The sequence below is a fragment of the Caretta caretta genome, chromosome 8, assembly GCF_965140235.1.
Source record: "Caretta caretta isolate rCarCar2 chromosome 8, rCarCar1.hap1, whole genome shotgun sequence".
NCBI classification, from domain to species: domain Eukaryota; kingdom Metazoa; phylum Chordata; order Testudines; family Cheloniidae; genus Caretta; species Caretta caretta.
Genome location: NC_134213.1, coordinates 20,965,126 through 20,985,788, shown reverse-complemented (window position 1 = coordinate 20,985,788; position 20,663 = coordinate 20,965,126). Strand labels below are relative to the sequence as shown.

Genomic DNA, 20,663 nt, shown 5'->3' with positions numbered 1-20,663 from the left:
GCCCCACACTTCAAGAAGGATGTGGATAAATTGGAGAGAGTCCAGCGAAGGGCAACAAAAATGATTAGGGGTCTGAAACACATGAGTTATGAGGAGAGGCTGAGGGAGCTGGGATTGTTTAGCCTGCAGAAGAGAAGAATGAGGGGGGATTTGATAGCTGCTTTCAACTACCTGAAAGGGGGTTCCAAAGAGGATGGCTCTAGACTGTTCTCAATGGTAGCAGATGACAGAACGAGGAGTAATGGTCTCAAGCTGCAGTGGGGGAGGTTTAGATTGGATATTAGGAAAAACTTTTTCACTAAGAGGGTGGTGAAACACTGGAATGCGTTACCTAGGGAGGTGGTAGAATCTCCTTCCTTAGAGGTTTTTAAGGTCAGGCTTGACAAAGCCCTGGCTGGGATGATTTAACTGGGAATTGGTCCTGCTTCGAGCAGGGGGTTGGACTAGATGACCTTCTGGGGTCCCTTCCAACCCTTATATTCTATGATTCTATAGAGTGGCCACTGTGGAATGTGAGATTGAGCTGGGGGAGCAGTTATCCCCAGCCAGGGAGACCCAAACGACCAGGACCCCCCATTCCCAGCCTGGAGTCATCTGCCCCTCCCACCCGAGCCACAGTAGCTCCCCTCATGCTCCAGGCAAAGCACCCACCCCACTCTCCCTCCTATCCCTGACACCCTGTCTCCTGCTCCTCATGCAGAGCACCCCCTCAACTTCCCCTCCTAGCCCAGACTCTTCCCATGGACACAGCTCAGCCGTGGCAGCATGGTGGCTGCATTGCACAAGTGGCCCCCTGTGGTGGAAGCATTTGGCCCCCCTGGATGGGGGGCCCCCCCTCTATTTGTTTCCCCATAATTTTAGCATAGGGCAATAGGCTTGTATGTAATCCCTGCCACTGAGTCTATTCTAGCTTTTATAAGGGAAGCAGCCGGGCATAGTGAGTACAGAACCAGAATGGGACTTAGGTGACCTGCGTTCTATTACCAACTTTGCCACTTTAGGTAAGTTACGTCCCTCCTCTATGCGTCTGCTTCCCCTCCATGCGTCTGCTTCCCCTCCCACCCTGTCTTTTCTATTTAGATTGGAAATTTTTCAGGAAGAGGACGACAGTGTACGTACAGCATCTAGCTCCATGGGCCCGCAAGGTGCTATAACAACAGCTGTCAAAACACCAAAGCCGGCTTATCAACACGAGTCCTATGAAAGAAAAATTACCATCCTGATCTTGAAAGAGAAAGCAACTCCACTGCAGAATCATTGCAGTAGGATGCTGGTTTATAGCGCTGGTGACCTGGGAATACCAACAGAGCAGTAATGATTCCACTGCCTGAAACTGACCAGTCAGAACATAAGAGGCAGTTCAAGGGTTTAGGCCAGCATCTAGGTCTCTCACAAATACCCCATCAACACCTACCTCATAAAAGAGCAAGAAACAGCTCAGTTTCAGTTTTAATTTTCACCTGGACAACATCTTCTGTAAGACGCTGTGGTTTTTGTTTCCCTCCATTATCCTGTTATCAGTTTGCTAATAGGATTTGTTCCATGTCCCTGCTAGCCTGGGGAAATCCATTAGCACAGCAAACACTGTCCAAAGAAGTTTCCCTTTGCATTAGCATGTAGGTGTCAGCCAGGGAACAAGGAAGTGAGAGAAGGGCTTAATTTCCCCAGTCTCACCCACATGCTTTCCAGAGTCAAGATCCATTAGCAGCTATGTGGTAGTTGCAAAGCTCAAGGCAGTCCTCATGTTCATTTATGCAGCAATGTTATAGGGGAAGGTGTTCTGAAAGAAGTGAGGGCTGAAAAACTACCTGCCTCCTCCTCCTGCACAGTGCAGGTGTTGACAGAGCAGAACAGATCTAAGCCATGTGCCCTGCTCTTTGTAGGTCTAGTCTGCCTCCTGCAAGATCAACGTTTAGGAGGATTTAAAAACCCACATCACAAGGCAGAAGGTATGTGGAACAAGTCCAGAACATGCCTAAAGACAAAGGCTAGCAGTCAGAGCTGCAGTGAAAACCGCAGAGAAGGAGGACACCCTTAATTCGGATACCAGATTGAGTGAGGACCCCTATGAGGCTGCTGCCTTATCATCTCAAAAGGCTCCATCATCACACAGCGAAGCTGCAACAGGAGGATTCTGCTCCCAGTGCTAGAGTTCTGAAGATGGCAGCCTCACCTACATTCACAGGCATCGTCTGACATCTATATTTGGGGGAGCAACTCCAGTCAGGTCAATGGGGCCACATGGGGTGGGGGTAAATTCCGTGTCTAGAAGGAGGCTGGAAATCAAGAGACCTGGAGTTCTACTCTCGACTACCATTGACTCACTATGTCACTTTAAGCAAGCCCTGAACTTCTCTACATTTTGGTGTCTGTTCTATGAAGAATGGGAATACGGCTCCTGCTCACTCTTCCAAAGCATTTCAGGGTCTACAGTTGAGATGTTCCTATACACGTACTAACAGTACTATTACTGCTTCCATCTCACCCATCATTAATATTTTCACTTCAGGACTTAGAATTCTTGTCAAGCCCTGAGCTGTCTGCGGGTTCCCTCAATTCACAGGGACAGCCCATGGAGACTGCATGTCCCAGCACACTATGTGGCCAGGCTACATAGCTCAAGATGAACCACTACATGGTGGGATGTGTAGTCTCCATAGACTACTAGCCCATGCTAAAGTGGAGGGTAAATATTTTGTAGAACTCTGTGCACTGGGCTTTGTCAGCCCTTGGCTTAGAGCATGGGCATCTCCACGGGGCTCCTTTACGCCAAGCCGCTGCTCAGTGCGTCACATTACTACTTCTGCACAGTGCAGCTGTTGACAGAGCAGAACAGATCTAAGCCATGTGCCCTGCTCTTTGTAGGTCTAGTCTGCCTCCCGCAAGATCAGCGTTTAGGAGGATTTCTCTGTTCATTTACCTCCTCCTCCTGTTGTCTTGTGGGCTGCCTGCTCTCTGCATAAAATACAGGGCTTCCCTGGAAGCCTCATTCGACAGGACAGGCATAAGAAGAGTGAAAAGCACAACAGTTGGGAACAGCATTGGAGAGGGAAGCAGCCCTCTGACTGAAAAGGAACAAATTTGAAAGAAAGGTTTCCCAGCCGTGCAGCGGGCCTCAAATGCTCTCCCTCCAGCTGCTCATACAGAGCTTCTGGATAGGAAGGAAGGATCACCTTGTAGTTAAGGCGTAAGAGTAGGAGTCTAGCTCTCAGATTCACAGCAATTAGGCTAGATTAGACACAAATAAACGCCACTACTATTTTTCTTGTCACTTTAACCCTTTAGTGCATGTGACTAAGCCAGTCCAAGGGAGTCTAGGGCCTGCCATATAAGATGCCAGTGATGCCTTGTTCAAGCTGCATCTGGATTCGCTTCACACTGAGCCTGTACTGCATCCCTGCCTTGCTACTTACATGAGAAGCACTCTCTCTACCAGCCCCCCTACTGCATGTGCCCTTTTCATCTGAATGGGATGCTCTCATTAAAGGCTGCAATAATCTCATCATCATCAGACATGCACAGTCACATGGTCACCATCCCAATGCATCCAGGCAACCGAAAGGATAGAACTCACAATCTGGGGCTCCAAACTCTGGAGCTCTGCCCAGGGAGCGAAGAGAACAGCTTCACTTACTCATCCTGGACAGGAAACTGGGCCAGATTTTCAACTGCTCAGCACTCACAGTTGGTGCCAGATTTTCAGGAGTGCTCAGCACCCACCCAGCAGCTCCCACTGGAATACTTTCTGCGGCATTCTCCAAAGAGTTCAACACCCAGCATGTGGAGTTCTTTTGAAAAACTACCCACCTAGTGGGCAGGTCTGATCATGCACTCCATGATTCAGCAGAGAGGTTCATACATACACACGCAGTCGTGGGTGCAATTTTCACTAGCACTTGAAGATGTTTGCTTTAGAAACTGATGATCATGGGCCCGCTCCTGGCATAGTCAAAGGAAGCTTTGCCATTCCTGCCAGAAGAAGCAGGATCGGCCGCACTCAGAATATCATCCTCACACCATAAACCCTGTGTCATATCGTGGGGAAGGGGGACATGTCCAGAGTTCATTCTAAAGGGATAAGAGTCAATGTGGCACAGTGGATAAAGCACTGGGCTGGGGCTCAGGAGACCTGGGTACTGTTCCTGTCTCAGTCATTGGTCTCCTGTGTAATCTTAGGCAAGTCTGCCTTAGTTTCCCCATCTGTAAAATGGGGATAACCCCAGCAACCACCTTTGAAAATTCTTTGAGATCTACTGATGAAAAGCACTATATAAGAGCTACATATCATTATTGTAAAGATTAAGTGAAACAAGTTTAAAAAACCAAATAATCACTCAGTAGAGAGTGAACTCATTTTTAAAAGCAATGAGTTTCACTGGGAGTTGGCGAGGGTGTATGCCTGATGATGCTGGATTTTTTTTTCCCCCCCTTGACAAAATCCTGCCTCAGCCATGACAGATGACAGCACGTTCAGCAGTGTTCAGCCAAAACTTGATCTCCATATGGAAAGCTGGATGGATGAAGACTGCAGGCTGTATCGCTCCCTCAAGAACAAACATGGATTCAACCCAGGCCCTTTCAGAGGTTTGTTTAAATTACCCAGAGTATAAGGCAGATGATGTGATCCTATAAAAATCCATGCAACGTCACTTGCAGCAAATGTTTGTGAAGCAGGACAACGGCAGACAGAAAGAGATATGTTGCCCAGAACCTCTGGCCGCCTCAATGAGAAGCACAGAAAGTTGCCCTCCCCTGGGGAAGGATTTTAAAAGCTCCCCAAGGCTTTTACCCTAGTGGCCCAAGACTATACTAGTACGCCATATTGCCAGGGTTCCAGACAGGTTCTCATTCCACGGGTAAGAACACTCTGGATTCTGTTGTCTCATCTAAATCCCTGTGCTGTCATGTGGGAGACCTGGATAGGTTTCCTCTCCTAGTGTCTTGCTACGTGGGCAGGTAAGGGCTGTGGAGGCATCATACCCAGCCCCTAATGGCAGAGAGTGGAGGGGGTGAGGAGGAAGCTTGGTTGCTCCCTAGGAAAACAACAGGCGCTCCAGTACTTTAGTCCTCTAACATTAAGACTGGACAATGTAGTATAGAGAGCCATCCTGCCCTAGCAGAACAGGCGTGCAACAGACGAGCTGACCGAAGAGGGTTTCTCCATCCCTGGATGTCTCTACTTGTATTGACACCTGGCTAAAGAACAGCACTGACAAGCTCCAAAGAGAGCTCCCATGCAGCCCCCGCATCAGCTGAAGGATGGAAGAAGTGGAGAAGGAGAACAAGAGATGCTCAGGACTCCAATGTTGGCTCCATGGTGGCTTCCTGCTTCTTGCTGGTGGTTTCACGATGGACGGTGCACACAGCAGTGCAGGCCTTTGGGAGCCCAGCTGTCTGCTGCTGAGCAACAGGGCGGTCAGAGCTTTGGATCAAGTCAGAGCGAGTCCCAGCAACTTCCGGGGCAGAAATCCCACGAGATCAGCTTCCCTCATCACTATACCGATGCTTCAACTTCCAGCTGAAGCGGAGCATCGCAAAGGCACAGAAAAGAAGACATGATTATTTAGTCAAACTAGTCAAACCATCACTTTTGCATGTGATGGATGCATTGTCCTCTCCACACTCTAAGTACCAACTTAGCCGCTGCTGAGGTCCAGCCACTTCTGGGGTGCAAGAGGGGGCATGCTAACTAGCAGCTGTAACACAACCCTACAGAAAGAGAAGCTCAAGGTGGGATTCACACAAGGACGTAGACATTGCAATGCTGAGTGTCACAGCACCTAACTTTTAGGCACCTAGAAAATCAAAGCAACAACACTATGATCCAAAAAACCAAGTGAGGTGCTGGGCGGAGCTGTGCCTGAGAATGTGACTCACAAAAGCCAGCATGCTAGGCATGGAGCCACCTAAGCTAGCCAATGGGAGATGCTGACCAGGAGCGTGTGCCAAGCCCTGCCCCTTGCTTGGAGACAGACACCGAAGTCTGGGCAATGGGAGGTGCCTCTCTACTAGCAGTCCACCAATGGGCACGTGCCACCTGGAGTCAGACAGCTTAGGCATCTCTTGAGAGAATGAGTTAGATACCTGCCTCGCTCCGCACAGCACGGATGGAGGAGGAGGAGAAGATTCCCACCTTGTAACTGCTAGCCCAGCAGTTAGAGCACTTACTTGGAATGTGGGACACCCAGGTTTAATTCCCCCCATCTCCCAGAGCAGGACATAGGATCTGAGCAGGGGTCTCCCACTTTTCAGGAAAGCGCTCTAACCACAGACCTATGGGCTATATTGACTCCCTCAGTCTCTGGGACTCCCTTGGTCTCTGCCAGTGAGACTGTTCAGTGGTAGATTAGTAATAAAAGAGTGATTGGAGGAGGGGCCTGGGCCTGGAGTCTCCCACCTCCCAGGTGAGTGCTCCAACCACTGGATTAGAGTGTCACATTCATTCATTCTCTCCCCCTGCCCCAACTCTCCTCATCTCTTCTCATTTCAGGTGCAAAAGCCATTAATCCTAGTCTCATTTGAAAAAACACCACCACCACCACACCAGGGGAAAAATGGTTTGTAAAACACCCTTTGAGCAGTGCAGTCTGCGGTTGTATCCTGCTGCCATGCTGCATTTCCAATGTGGCCAAAAGCTCCGTCTGTCACGGTACATGGCTAACTGAGGAAGCACACTTCAGTTCACATCAGACCTTTGCCCTTTCCAACAATATCTCCATATAGCCTGCAGCCTCCTAATTCCATGATGGCCTGTACGCAGTCTTTCACTGGTCTTCAAGGCTACTACCCGTTTGTCATTCAAATCCTTCATTAAGGTCCACTGTCACTGTGACACCTACAAGTAATGAGCCAAATGTTAACGGCTGGTGAGAAGGATAGTTGGGAATCTGCTATATGCATAATCAACAAAACAAAAAGTAGCTTGTATGTTGTACATACTCTCATACTACAGCCGTGGGAGATCAGAGAGATGACAAATGGCTGGGAAGACAGAACCCTTCTGAGCAGAATCTGCACTTTCCAATGCATCTATATGGCACCTAGCATATTTACCTTTTTGGGGGCAGGGACTGTAATCTCATTACACATTTGTACAGGGCATGGCACAATGGTGCCCAACCCCTATTTGGGGCCTCTGACTGCTACCGCAATATAAATAATAAGCAATACTATAATACAAATAACCATCTTGTCTAGCTCAGCAAGTTTTCAGCCTTACAAGAGTGCATGGGGCCTCCCAGCTACAAATACCATCACAACTTATTTGGATTACATCTAAGATCAGGCCAAGCAAACACAGCACATATTTATTGCTGCTGGGAGAGGCTTCCAAACCGTTTTTATTTCCCCATGTTCATCTCACGACACCAGCAGCGATTAACTTTGAAACGTTCCCTCCACATGATGCTGTTAACCATGGGAAGCAAACTCACAAGCTTGGACAGATCATTATGCCTTAATGCACAGGGCTGAGGAAGAGGGTGGCATTCCACAATGACATTAATTAAGTCCTTAAAGAGTCTGAAAAGTCCTTAAGAGTCAGTAAAATGCAGGTAAAACTTTAGCACCAAGCAGAATATTCCATTAAACCAGGCTTCACTGTCGATGTAATGCTGAATAATGGAATCCTATAATTATTCCTATACTGCAGAGAGTTTTCAGAAAGGCACCCTATTTTACATTCCCTAATGCAAACAGCATGAAACAAGGTTGCTTAGGAACCTTTACACTCCTACAGCAAATGTGGGGGGGGGGGGGGGACACACCACACAACACCATTATTCCAGACATTTGTATTTAAACTAAAATTTAAAAACAATCTTAACACATGCACTCACATGGATCTTGGCTCCACATTGGGTGATGAAGTCTATGAAGGCTCAGAGGAAATTCAAATTAAAAAAAAACACTCAAAACTACAGTTGGAGAAGTTATTTGAGGTCACACCTGGTACTCTTCCCCCACCTCCGGCCTCTACAAAAGCAATCTGGCTCAGTGGATTCCTTTCACTTTTAGGTCACTAGGTCCAATCCAGCCTCACAAATTCATAACTACTGATTGTCCATATTGACCTCTTAACAGCTTTAAAGAGACTCCCTTCAAGAGAATCCATCCCAGGTTTTATCCTGAGCTCCCTGCATGCTAGGATAGGACAGGACTTTGGGAGTTAGTCTGTGCTGTGTGAATGTCCATGTGGCATGGATGTGATCAGCAACTCTCATTGTATGAGACTCACAGCATCTTGATTTAAGGAGGTCACTTGGGACATGCCATTCATTGCTACTCAAAGCCATTGGCTGGGTGATGGGATCCTGAACAGGGCAGGGCAAGTCTGACAGCCCCAAGGGCAATATTATCAGAAAACCAAGAGCAGCCCCTAAATTGCATGGCATTAATAATATCCCTCAAAGATTAATTTGGAGGTTGCAGCTCAGGGAGATGACAGGTCCCATCATGCAATGCTTCACTGTGATCCAAGCAGGCTGGCTGTGTTGCATGCAGGGACCCATAATCTGCATGGGCTGCACTTTGGAATTTAAGCTGTGGGCCACTGCCGCGATCTCCTTTGTGTCATAGGAATCCCCGAATTCAGCCAGTCTACCACAGGAAAACATCAGTGCTGGGCACCGCTTAGGATCCCAATGAATCCCATCTACACATCCTCCCTGATCAGCCCTGTCTCTTCTAAAGATTTGGCTGTTCTTTGCCTGGCAACCAGAACAAATGCCACTGCAGCAGGCATGGCTGATCGATGCGTTACAGCTGTAGTGCGGCTGTCATGTTGTTGTGAGAGAGCCAAGGGTTACCAGAGCATGACTGGCTATGAATGTGACAGATCTCAGACTCACTTAATGTATCACTGTGGGCTTTGATGTTCTTGGGTTAACTCAACCACGGGTGTGCATCCCTCCCGCCCTCCGCTCCATCCCACTGCTGTTCTCCAAGATCTGTAACACTCCTTGTTATTCCTCTTCGGAAGGAGGGAGAGGAGGGATAAGAGTGGGTCTTTGATGAAGGCTGAATTGTGTGGATACTTGAGGGCTAAAAACATAAATGGCTGAAATTTCAGCTCTGTCTTAAAGGCAAAGAGTAACCAGTGACTGGAGCGTGGGGGGGCGGGGGGGGGGGGAGAAGAGTTTGGGTCAGCTTCTTTGTCTCTGACCAAACTCAGCAATGATGAGATTGTATGAACCCTGCTAGGCCTCTTCACAAAGCAAGATCCACCAGCTCTGCCCTGCTGATGCCCGGCTCCTCCTGATCTCTCCACCAAGAAGCTCTCAGATTGTGGTGGGCTGCTTTGCCCCCAAGACCCAATTCCCTCTTGTGGTCCCTTCCAATAGCAACAGCATTCCAATAGCCTTTCCCTGTGACAGAGAGAGACTGACACACACACACCCCGCTTGCCATGTGTGCTCATTTGCCCATTCTGCTCCCCAGACACACTGCTCCAAAATGCTTGTGCCTGTGTGAATCATCCCAATGCATACAGCCTCCAGGAAAACTACGCCATCCTTCAGTGCACTCTACGAGACACCCAGCCACTCCCTTCTCCAAGGCACCTCGTCCTCATGGGCATTCTCCACACTGCGAGACCCCCAGCCACCTCACTAGGTGTTACCACGTAATATAACCTCTACCCCTATAGAAAGGGGTGCAGATCATGGTGCTCTTCCCTCTGAGTCTGTACTCCCCGAGGGCCTCAGTATGGTGGTGGCAGACCCTGTACTGCTGGAAAGGGTGAGGTCTTTCAGATCAAACATAAAATTCAGGTCCTACTTGCGTGCATTAAGGATTCTGTGGCACTTTCTGAAAAATCCAACTGAGCCATTTCGCTTCCCCAAGCTTCTCCCAGCATTTCCAGTGTTCATCTTAACTTCCTGTCTTAAACCATCATTTAGGATTGATTTGCCCTGTTGAAAGTTGCCACATCCCACCCCAGAAGAGACTTCATTTCAGTGGCGGACAAAGTGATCCTTGTAAGTTCTTCAGGACCCATCGGAACAAAGGTGGGTTACATTTCTCTATGGGTATGTCTATGCAGCGGCTGCGGGGATGGGGGGGGGGGGAAGAGGGGCGCGATTCCAAATTTGGGGAGACAGACACGGTAGCTCTGCTTGAGCTTGCATGTTAAAAATAGCAGCATAGCTAGGCAGCACAAGTGGCAGCTCAGGCTGGCTGCCCAAGTATGTATCCAGGGGGTAGGGCAGAGCTGTACTCAGGCGGCTAAGCCCATGCCATCATGGCTACCCTACTATTTTTAGGCACTAGCTCAAGCAGAGCTAGCATGTGTCTGTCTACCTGAGCTGGGCATCACACACCCCAGCTGCTGTGTAAACACACCTTAGAGAGATTAGCATACTACTCTGCTAATGCCCCTCATAAGGGCTCCCTGCACATAACCCAGACAGTGCCACCCTCCCTCAGCCCTGCCCTTACCTCCTGCTACATGCACAAGATTTGCTAGAGCCCCCACACTGCAGCCAAGGAGGGCCCTGAACTTCAACTAACACTGGCCTTGTGTAATTCCGCACAGCCCAGTCCTTGGACCAGGGCAGCCTCCTCCTCCACCTGCTCATTTCTCTGGCAGCAGCCGCAGAGCCCCTAAGAGGGTTTCAGGAGAACATGGCATAGAGCAGCTCTCAGCCCTGCAGACTCAAATGGGGGAGATGGGGATGTACATTGGAGAGAATGAAATGATCTCACATGCCTGCAGTGTGGCTAAATTAATGCCAGGTAAGACTATAACCCTGCGATGAAACAGAAGTGACCATCACTGTTATTGAACCAAAACAGGTCCTACAACCTGTTCAGCTGTGGCCGGGATTAATTTTTCCCAGACCTGAAGAAGAGCTCCATGTAAGCTCGAAATCTTCTCTCTCTCACATCAGAAGTTGGTCCCACAAAAGACATTCCCTCTCCCACCTTGACAATTCTGGATTTTGGTTTGGACTGTGTTGTTAAGATGTGGTACAGCTGCTAAAGGCATGAGGCTTGGCAATGTTCGCACCCCACGCCTGCTGTTCTCCGACTGGAGACTAGCAAAGAACAGAAATACAGAAGGTATCATACATCCTGCTCTGGGGCACATGCATTGTACATTAGGACTGACCAATGCTCCCTCTGCTGGCTGCTCTCAATCACTCTAGAGACAGGAGAGAATTACTTTATTTTACCTGGTTTCAGAGGAACAGCCGTGTTAGTCTGTATTCGCAAAAAGAAAAGGAGTACTTGTGGCACCTTAGAGACTAACCAATTTATTTGAGCATGAGCTTTCGTGAGCTACAGCTCACTTCATCACTTTTTTTATTTTACCTGCAATTGTTTCTAAAAATCAATAAAAGCTTTGAAGACCTGAGCCGTTCTCACAATTGTTCATTGTACAGTGAAATCCAGATCAGATCAAGTGGAATTCCTTGCACACAACTCCACTGTGCTTTATCTGCCAGGGCAGCAGTTTGGTATCTGGGCTTCCTATCTGAGACACATAGCGCTAATGGACATGAACGTACACATTGCTGATGGCCGGATCAGTACATTGTATCAACTGGGAGATGCCAGATCATGCACTGAAATGGAAAACGGAGATAAGAAGCCCAGAGTGTTAACATTTATGTATGCAAGTGCCCAGAATTCACGTGACATTTAAAACAATAAGAGCATGTGAAAGGCAACAGTTGGGCCACCTCCTCTGTGGCATTTCAATGCTTTCTGCATATTCACTGGCTCCCTCCCCTGAATTCTCAGCCACAGCCATTGAAATGGAACCACAGCATCAACAATGGGCCTGGTTGCATGGGTACCATTTTATCTTCACATGCCCAACAGGTCAGGGGTGCTCCAATAAGAGATTTTACAACTGACCCCATCCATCACTCACGCATATGCACTCTCAGCCCAGATGGCTTTTTATTTCAGATCAAGCCAAAACAATAATGAAAGAACGAATACAGAGTCAGAAAGCATGAGCACACACAATAGCGAGGTGCATCTCACTCTGTACAACTCTCCGTTCCCTCACAGCCCTTCCCCTTCGGCACATACATACACAGACTCCATTTAAAAGTACCATACACTGAACAGAATCATATCTATACACACACAACACAGGCCCATTTCTACTGAACACATCCCTTGGATACCTGATGTCTCCAATTGTTCAGTAGTGACCGCCTATTGATAATTAAGGAGCAGTATTGGTGCAGTTTAGGTCCCATCCAATTCTCCTTTGCCAATAAAGGTGGCTGGGTTGGGGTTGGGGGCGGGTGGTCAGCAATAACAGACTTCATTAGAGACAGGGCCAAGGGCTGAGCACCCACAGATCCCACTGACTTCGCTGGCACTGTGGATGCTCAGCATGTCTGAAAGTCAGGCGCACAGAGGACACCATTCCCCATGAAACAGATCAGAGATGGTGTTACCATCTCCACTCCATGACATGATATTTAACACACAAGGAGATCCACCAAAGAATGCATCCGATGAAGTGAGCTGTAGCTCACAAAAGCGTATGCTCCAATAAATTGGTTAGTCTCTAAGGTGCCACAAGTCCTCCTTTTCTTTTTGCGAATACAGACTAACACGACTGCTACTCTGAAACATAACAAACAGAACATTCCCCAGCCAGCCCCAGCAAAGAGTTAAATGCATCCAACTTGTAGATTAATTTGCAAGCAATAAGTGGCACGAATAAAGCCCAAGGGACCCTAATCAAGCTGTTCAGCAGACGCCAACATAAAGGAGGGAGATGGGCAGGGCTGTCAGGATGGATTAGTGTTTGCCTGCTGGCAACATTTCTCCTGTCCTGAGTGAAAGAAACACACAAACACGCAGCCACACAGGACAAAGGGGAAATGATGAGTATGCTGCTAACCGGCAGGATGATATGGGAGTTTAGAGCCTCAGCCTGATAATTAATTGGAAGAGAATTTACCATCTTGGACTTCAAGTTCTCCTCCATTGTTTGCAATTCCTTCCGAGAACCTGGAAAGGAGCATTCTTCTTCCTGTTCAATCTCATCCTTTTCCATTTGGTAAACTTTCCTGCCCCCACCACCCCTTTTACAGCATCATTTCCTGCTAAAGACATTTTTTTTTACTTTCGTCACTGACTGATGCTCAGACAACTAGGAGAATAGTGTTTATAAATGGATTTCTACACAAGAATGATGAGGGGCTGCCCAAAAGTTTGTTTTTGGAGAACAACACAACAAAGGGCAGATATTACTAACAGCTCCAGCACAGTGGTTAGAACCCATGTCTGAAGCAGAGATGTGTGTTTGAACGAGGCCATTCCCCTCACAGGAGAAAGTAGCTGGTTTCAGGCAGCAGAGATGGCATAGCCCTTGGGGCAGCTCATCAGCTGATATATAAACTGTCATAGGTCTATTGATTACCATAGGGCTGTGACAATTTTCACCAGCCAAGGATCTGCCCCTTGCATTTATGACTCCATAGAGCATTCCCAGGGAAATGAGCACGAGGTCGACAATTCATCATTACTGCTTGCTGGCTCATGGAGTGTGGATGATGAGCAGTAAGCAGATGCAAATATGTCTGAGAATGAACAAAGGTGATTATAAAAAACATGCAGCAGGAATGATAATTCATTCAGGGTGAGCCCAATCCTGCAACCCAATTGTCCTGCTGACTTGAACAGGAATATAGGACATTCAAGGCCAGATTTTTAAAGGCATTTAGGCACCTAAAGGTGCAGAAAGATGCCTACTGGGATTTTCAAAGCACTTAGGTGTCCAACTTCCACTGAAGTCAGGGACAGGAATTAGGTGCCTAGGTGCTTTTGAAAACCCCTCTCAACATCTATCTGAATTTTTTAGGCGCCTAAATGCCTTTAAAAATCTGCTCCTTGCAGAATCAGGCCCCAAGATCATTTTTACTGACACACAACTTTCTGTTTCATAATATGGATTTAATGCAGGTATTACTGAGTAAGGTTCTGTAGTTTGTTTTATACAGGAGGTCAGGCTGGATGATCAAACTGATCTCTTCTAGCTTTTAAAAAAATTTTTTTTAAATCTATGAATATGCTTTTTTTCAAGAGGCTCTCAAAAAACTCTTTTCAAACTATTGATTATGCCTCTGAACATGCCAATGAAGTCAGTATTATTATCCCCATTTTACAGATGGTATATGGGATAGTCTGTACACTTATGTTCACCCTTTTTACAAGACTGATAAATTATCACCTGGTTAAGCAGCCATTCTTTGTCAGGAAGAAGGGTGTAAGCAAGAAATTTACATCTTGGCAATGAAACAGCTGCAGATTCCCATGCAAACAGACTTTCTGTCTCTTCAACATCAGCTAAAGATGATTTTCAAAGAGGAAAATAACTATAAGAAGTGAGACCAGAGGACACAAATCATCACTCCCTTTATCTCTCCTCACAGAAGCCACAACACCGGAGGAACAAAGGAAACAGCTTGGGACTGGGGGAAGAGATTCTGGCGGGAGGATTCAGCCCGTAAGACTGCTAGAACACACGGTGAAAGAGACGTTCACTTTGAATTCACTTAGCTTGTTAAGTGAAGTATTAGATTGCGTTTTACTTTTATTTCTTTGTAACCAGTTCTGACCCTGAGACCTCATTACTTGTGATCACTTAAAATCTATCTTTTTATTTTTTTAATCTAAACCAGTGTGTGTTTGGATTGAAGTGTTTGGGAAACTTAACTAAGATCAGATTTGTGTATAACATTTTCTATTAATAAAATGATGGATTTTCTGTGAGATTGTATATAGTCCAGGAGAGAGCTGGGCAGTACAAGATGCACATTTCTGGGGACAAGTCTGGTAGTGGGAATTTGCTGGTCACTCTAATACAATTCAGGAGTGGCTGGCTAGAGCACTCATAATACAGCTGGGAGTAATTTACATGCTAGAGGCTGTGTGTGAGCAGACCAGCAGTGGTTTCTCTCATAGCGAAGCAGTGTAAAAGGCACCCCAGGCTGGAAAACTGAGGGGACACAGTTGTTCAACAGTCCAGATTGTACTTTGGGAAATGTCACAATATAACTGAGGCACAGAGATGCTCAAGATCTCACAGTAAGTCAACAATGTAGCTGTAAATAAAACTTCAAACCCATAATTTCAGTCCCCTGCCCTACCCACCAAGAATATTTGCCCCAGAGAAACCTGCCAAATTTTACACTGATCCCAGTGCATGTTGGGACAGGACTTTGCAAGTTTAGCCAGAGCTAGGTGGATACTTTCTCAGTGCAGGCTGATCAGCCACACTCATGCTCTTATAGTCACCTTCAATATTGAGCTACTGTGCCTTAATTTAAAGAGATCTCCGTAACGGACTTCAATAGGAGCCGTACCAGGCCCAAAGCTGGGAAGGGGACAGCAGAGAACATCCAACAGGGAGTAAGAGATATCAGCCCCTGCTGACACCGAGTGAAGTGACCTCATTTATTATCAGCTTTCGATGTGCAAAGTTCCCAGTTAAAAGGTTACTGTTATTTTAAAAAATAAAATAAAAAAACAAGCAACACAATAAAAAATTAAATTAAAAAGTCTCACTTCAAACTACAGAAAAAAAACCCACTCCTCCCCCCACGCACACACTCTTCCCCTTCTTTCTATCCCAAGGAAGCAGTTCTGCACAGGAAACTGGCTTCATGGTGGGGCAGGATCCTGTTTTTCTGGAGTGTCCCCTTGTTGGCAGAAGTAACTGGCTCCACTGAAATACAGAATAACCTCCCTTATGTTTAAAATAAAGATCTGCATCTTACCAGGGTAATTTATAAGAACTGGGCAGCAGCCAAAATAAGAACAGCCATACTGGGTCAGACCAAGGTCCATCTAGCCCAGTATCCTGTCAGAAGAGGTAATCATCAAGTGATCCATCCCCATGTCAGCTGATTTCCTAAACAGCCAAGGAGTTCTTTCTCCAGCTCCCAACATGCAGCACACAAGTCCTGCTTCCATCAGATTAATACAAACCACTGTTAAAAGGATTCAACTGCAACAGCCATGCTGATCTGTGCTGCTTGACTGTATGATCATCACCTAGACAGTTAGCACCTGTCAGAGGCTCAGATCCAACCCACTTTGAAGGGAGGAGAGCGTCAGCTGTGATTCTCTGGGTCCAAATCTGTCCTCATGAGTTTTGGTTCCAAATCTGGAAGGGGCATATTTCCCCATTTGAATGGGGCTGAAGTCTCCCGAGTTCTCAGGAACTCTCACAACAGAGAGATTTCTCGCAATTTGAGAGATTTCATTTCAGAGACAACCCTGAATCCTGATCATGAAGTCAGATCTTGAAAACTAGCCTATACCCTAATCCAGATGCCAACACACAACCCTCATCGGCCCATCTCATTTCTTTGTCAAAGTTACTGGTCGGATAGGGAATGGGGTAATGGATCTAAGCAGGCACTCCGTGGAATTCAGGGTGAGAGAGAACATAGTGCTGCATCACACAAGGTGGTGCTGGATCTGAGCAGTTGCCCCAGGGCTTCTGGGGCTACTTTCCCATTGAGTCCATGTACCTGATAATTCAGCACATATTCAAAAACTAAAATACCCCGAAGAGATGTGCTTCACCATGGGGAGTTTTAGATCTTGTTACAGCTGCTGTAACTTGTCACTCCATCCATACCACAAAGCTAATGTGACACACGTACATCCTATCTATTTTAGGGTTTTATGCTGCTGCCCTTCTCCATAGTATCTCAGCATCTTTCAGGTAAAAATCAATAGTAATAGTGATGTCTCTAGAGGACTTCACGAAGTCTCGGGCATTTCTCCCTTTTCTGATTTTCCTTAGTTTAATCTAGTGGGAAATGCTATAAGAATAGGGAAATTTGATCCTAGTGAAGGCAACAGACAGGACCATAAATTACAGTCGGCAATACATAGGAGGGAAATTAGGAGAGCTCTGGTGGATTTCAAAGAGCTGAAAGCATAACTAACAAGAATTTCTTTAATTATATAAGCAGCAGGAAGCCTACTAAAGTCTTTGTGGGTCTGCTGGATCACTAGAGGTCAGAATGAGCAATTAAGGAAGATAAGACCATTGCTGAAAAGCTAAATGATTTATCTGCATCAGCATCGGCTGCAGAGGATGTTGGGGAAATATTTACCCCAGCCCAGCTCATTTCTGGTAATAAAAATCAGGTGCTATCAAACACTGAGGTGTCAGAAGAAGGGGTGATAGAGTAAATTTATCATTTAATAACAATGTCACCAGGCCCAGACAGGACATCTAAGAGTTCTGAAGGAGCTAAAGTATGAAGTGGCTGAGCTGCTGGTGAAAATATGCACTCTCTCAGTGCCAGAGCACTGGAGGGAGACAAATGTTGTGACTATATTTTAAAAATTCTCTAGGGGTGATCCAGAGAATTCCAGATCCATAAGCCATACGTCCATACCTGGTAAACTGGTTGAAGTGATTGTGATGTTATTGACATGAACTGTGACCGTATAGATCATTGTTGCATCCAGGGTCCTATGGTTCCATCAGGTCTTGTACAGAGGAGGTCCAGTGGGGCGTCTATGGAAAGGTTGTAGTTTGCTGGTTATGATTATGCCATCTGTATGTGTGTATCATTTTTGTATTTGGTTATGAATATTGTATCTCAATGTGTTTGATTCTAAGTAGCCTCAGTGAAGCGTTTGGTCAGCTTCTTGAGAAAGGACTGTTCTCAGACGTGCCCAATCAAGAAGCACTTAACTGACAATGGACTTGAGAGATGCCAATCCACGTCTGAGCCTTTCCTGGGAATGTTCAAACTAACATGTAAACAATGGCATCGGCCTGCAAAAAGCTGAATCGTTCATGGACATGTGACTTACCCAGGTGGCTACAAACTCCATCTTGTTGCTGTGATTTTGCACAGGAGAACAAAGGGGTTTTCGCCCACAAGAATATAAAAGGACCTGGAAACCCCTCCATTTTGTCTTCAGCTGGCTCAGGAGATGGCCTCTCCACCCCAAAGAGATGCCTGAAAGAAACTGGAACAAAGGACAGTAACTACAGGGATGTGAGTGACTGTTGGACCCAGACTAGGAAAGAGTCCAGTCTGTGAAAGAAGCTTATTGGAACATCTCTCGGGGTGAGCTTTTATCTGCAATCAGTGTCTTAACGTATTAGGCTTAGACTTGAGTGTTCTGTTTCATTTTGCTTGGTAACTTACTTTGTTCTGTCTGTTATTACTTGGAACCACTTAAATCCTACTTTTTATACTTAATAAAATCACTTTTTGCTCATTAATTAACCCAGAGTAAGTAATACGTGGGGGAGCAAACAGTTGTGCATCTCTCTCTATCAGGGTTACAGAGGGCGTACAATTTATGAGTTTACCCTGTATAAGCTTTATACAGAGTAATACGGATTTATTCAGGGTTTAGGCTCCCAGAAAGACTGATTACTGGGTGCTGGGAAAGTCCCTGTTAACTAAGAAGCCCCGAAGCTGAGTGGATCTCAGTTTCTGTGAACTGCAGAGAGGTGTGGCCCAACCCCTGTGCTGAAGCTGACTGTAGTGTCTAACTCAGCAAGACAGGAGTAGAGGGAAGCCTCTTCTGGCAGGGGGGTTTGTTCTCAATAGTTTCCCAGCACATCTAGTGACAGTCTTAAGGGGGTTTTTGTGACCCAGCCCATCACAGTGATAATTAATAGAATAATAAAAGGATTAGGATAGGAAAAGTTCTAACCAGCACAGAATCTGCAAAGGAAAATTGTATCCCACTAATCTATTAGAATTCTTTGATGTGTAAATAGAGCATGTTGATCAACTCTCCTACGTTCACTTATTTATTCAGACTTTCAAACAGCCTTTCACAAGACACCCTCAGAGAAGGCTGCTAAGGTAACTAAATAGTCATGTGTTGAGAGGCAAAGTATTGTCATGGATTAAAAAAAGACTAGCTAAGAGAAAGGAAACAGGGATAAATGGAAAACTTTCATCATGGGCAAAGGTTGACAGTGGGGTGGCCTTCCAGGTTCCATACTAGGTCTTGTGTTGTTCAATATATTTATTAACAATTTGAAAAATGGGTTGAGCAATGAGGTGGTACAATTTGTAGATGATATTGTTATTACACAGAGAGGACTGTGAGGAACTTAAGAGGTATCTAACCAAGGTATGTGAACAGGAAACACGAGGACAGATGAAGTTCACTGTGGATAAATACAAAGTAATACACACACAGAGAAAAATATTGACCTACTCATATATTTTACAAGATTCTAAATTAACAGCATCAAACCAGGAAAGGGATCTGGATGTCACTGTTGACAGCTCAATTCAGACCTCTCCGCAATATGCAGCTGTGGTCCAAAAAGCCAACAAGATGTTAAAAATGCATAAGGAATGGGATGGAGAAAATGGAAACTATTATGCCACTATATACAATTAGTAATGTGGTCTCATCTGGAATACTGTTTGCAGTACTGGTCACCCCATCTCTACAAGGATATTACAGAATTAGAAGGGGTTCAGAGAATGGTGTTGAGAATGACTCGGGGCATGGAGAAAAAATCTCATATGAAGAAAGATTGAAAAGATTTGGATTCTTCACCTTAAGAAGGAGATGAATCAGAAGGGACATGATAACTGTATTAAAAAACCCCAAAGAAACCAGGTTAAAAGAACATTTAGGTTGCAACATCAAGCACTTGAAAGCCAGGAAATGCCAGAGTTTAAATTGCCTGTACAACCTTAATTTGGCCCCTGGAGGCACTCATCCTGTGCTCTGAATGAGGTAGAGGTCCGGCGGAAAAAAAAATAGCATGTGATCACATAAATAAAGATTATCATAACACATAGTTCAGCCCCTCTGTGTGAGGTTTCACAAGCAACATTAATTCTTACTTCCTAATTTTGAGTGCTTCACTCTACAATTTTAATTATGTTTTTTTAACATGGGGGTATTTTTTCAACACAAAAAGAAAAGAAAGGGGTTTTTTTTTGGTCTGTTTTTTGTTTTAAACAGGAAAAAGTTAATTCTATCATATGCAATTATCACAACCTTCCTTCCTCCCTCAATCATCTTTATCAGGGTTCGAATCCTAAACCTTCAGACTTCTACTGCTTGACCTACTGGAGTAACTACTTTAGCTGGTAGCAGGAGAAAGCTGTTATCCCAGAGGGGGAGGATGAGCTGAAGAAGCCAGGTACTGGTAGTGGAGGTGGGAAGGAGGCAGAGTACTCTCTCCTCCCCAGTTTCAGGAATCAGGGATCTCTGACCCTTGTGATGTCCCCAGAGGATGGGGACAGGCCACTAGAGCCATGGGCTAGGTCTGGAAGGTGAGCAGGGAAACACAGCTGGCTCCCAAACCCCCACCCACTGTTGCAGCTGCTCTGGCAGCTCCAGGCCTTCCCTGTACAGTGTTTGTGGCGGCAATAGTGTGAGCCTAACCCTGAGCTAAAATGTTCATATTCAGTTATCTTGGCAGGCTACGAAAGTTTTCCTGAGCAATGTATGTGAGAGACAGGAAATAGCGATTTTCAACTGTTTTTACCTCAGCAAAACCAGCTCCCCCTCTATAAAAACGCAGCAGAGAGAAAAGTCAATAGGGAGAACAGTTGCTTCCTATCTCATAGCACAAGACAGTCAATTAAATTGAAAGGTGGCAAATTCAAAAGTGATACTACGAAATACTTTTTCAACAGAATGTATAATTGGATGGTGGAATTCCT

At 45.9% G+C, this 20,663-nt stretch overlaps 1 protein-coding gene across 2 annotated transcripts in view; it reads right to left on the bottom strand.

Annotated features, from left to right (window-relative positions):
* The window catches only part of NEURL1B (neuralized E3 ubiquitin protein ligase 1B), a 212,151-nt gene that overhangs the window by 168,594 nt on the left and 22,894 nt on the right, over positions 1-20,663 (bottom strand). Inside the window, exon 1 of one of the 2 annotated variants that reach the window (XM_075131339.1) lies at positions 17,394-17,494. The exons of the other annotated variant lie outside the window; for it this stretch is intronic. Coding sequence (XP_074987440.1) covers positions 17,394-17,454 — 61 coding nt within the window. The 5' untranslated portion in view covers positions 17,455-17,494. Of the gene's footprint in view, positions 1-17,393; positions 17,495-20,663 lie in introns of those variants that run through there. 2 annotated transcript variants of the gene reach the window in all.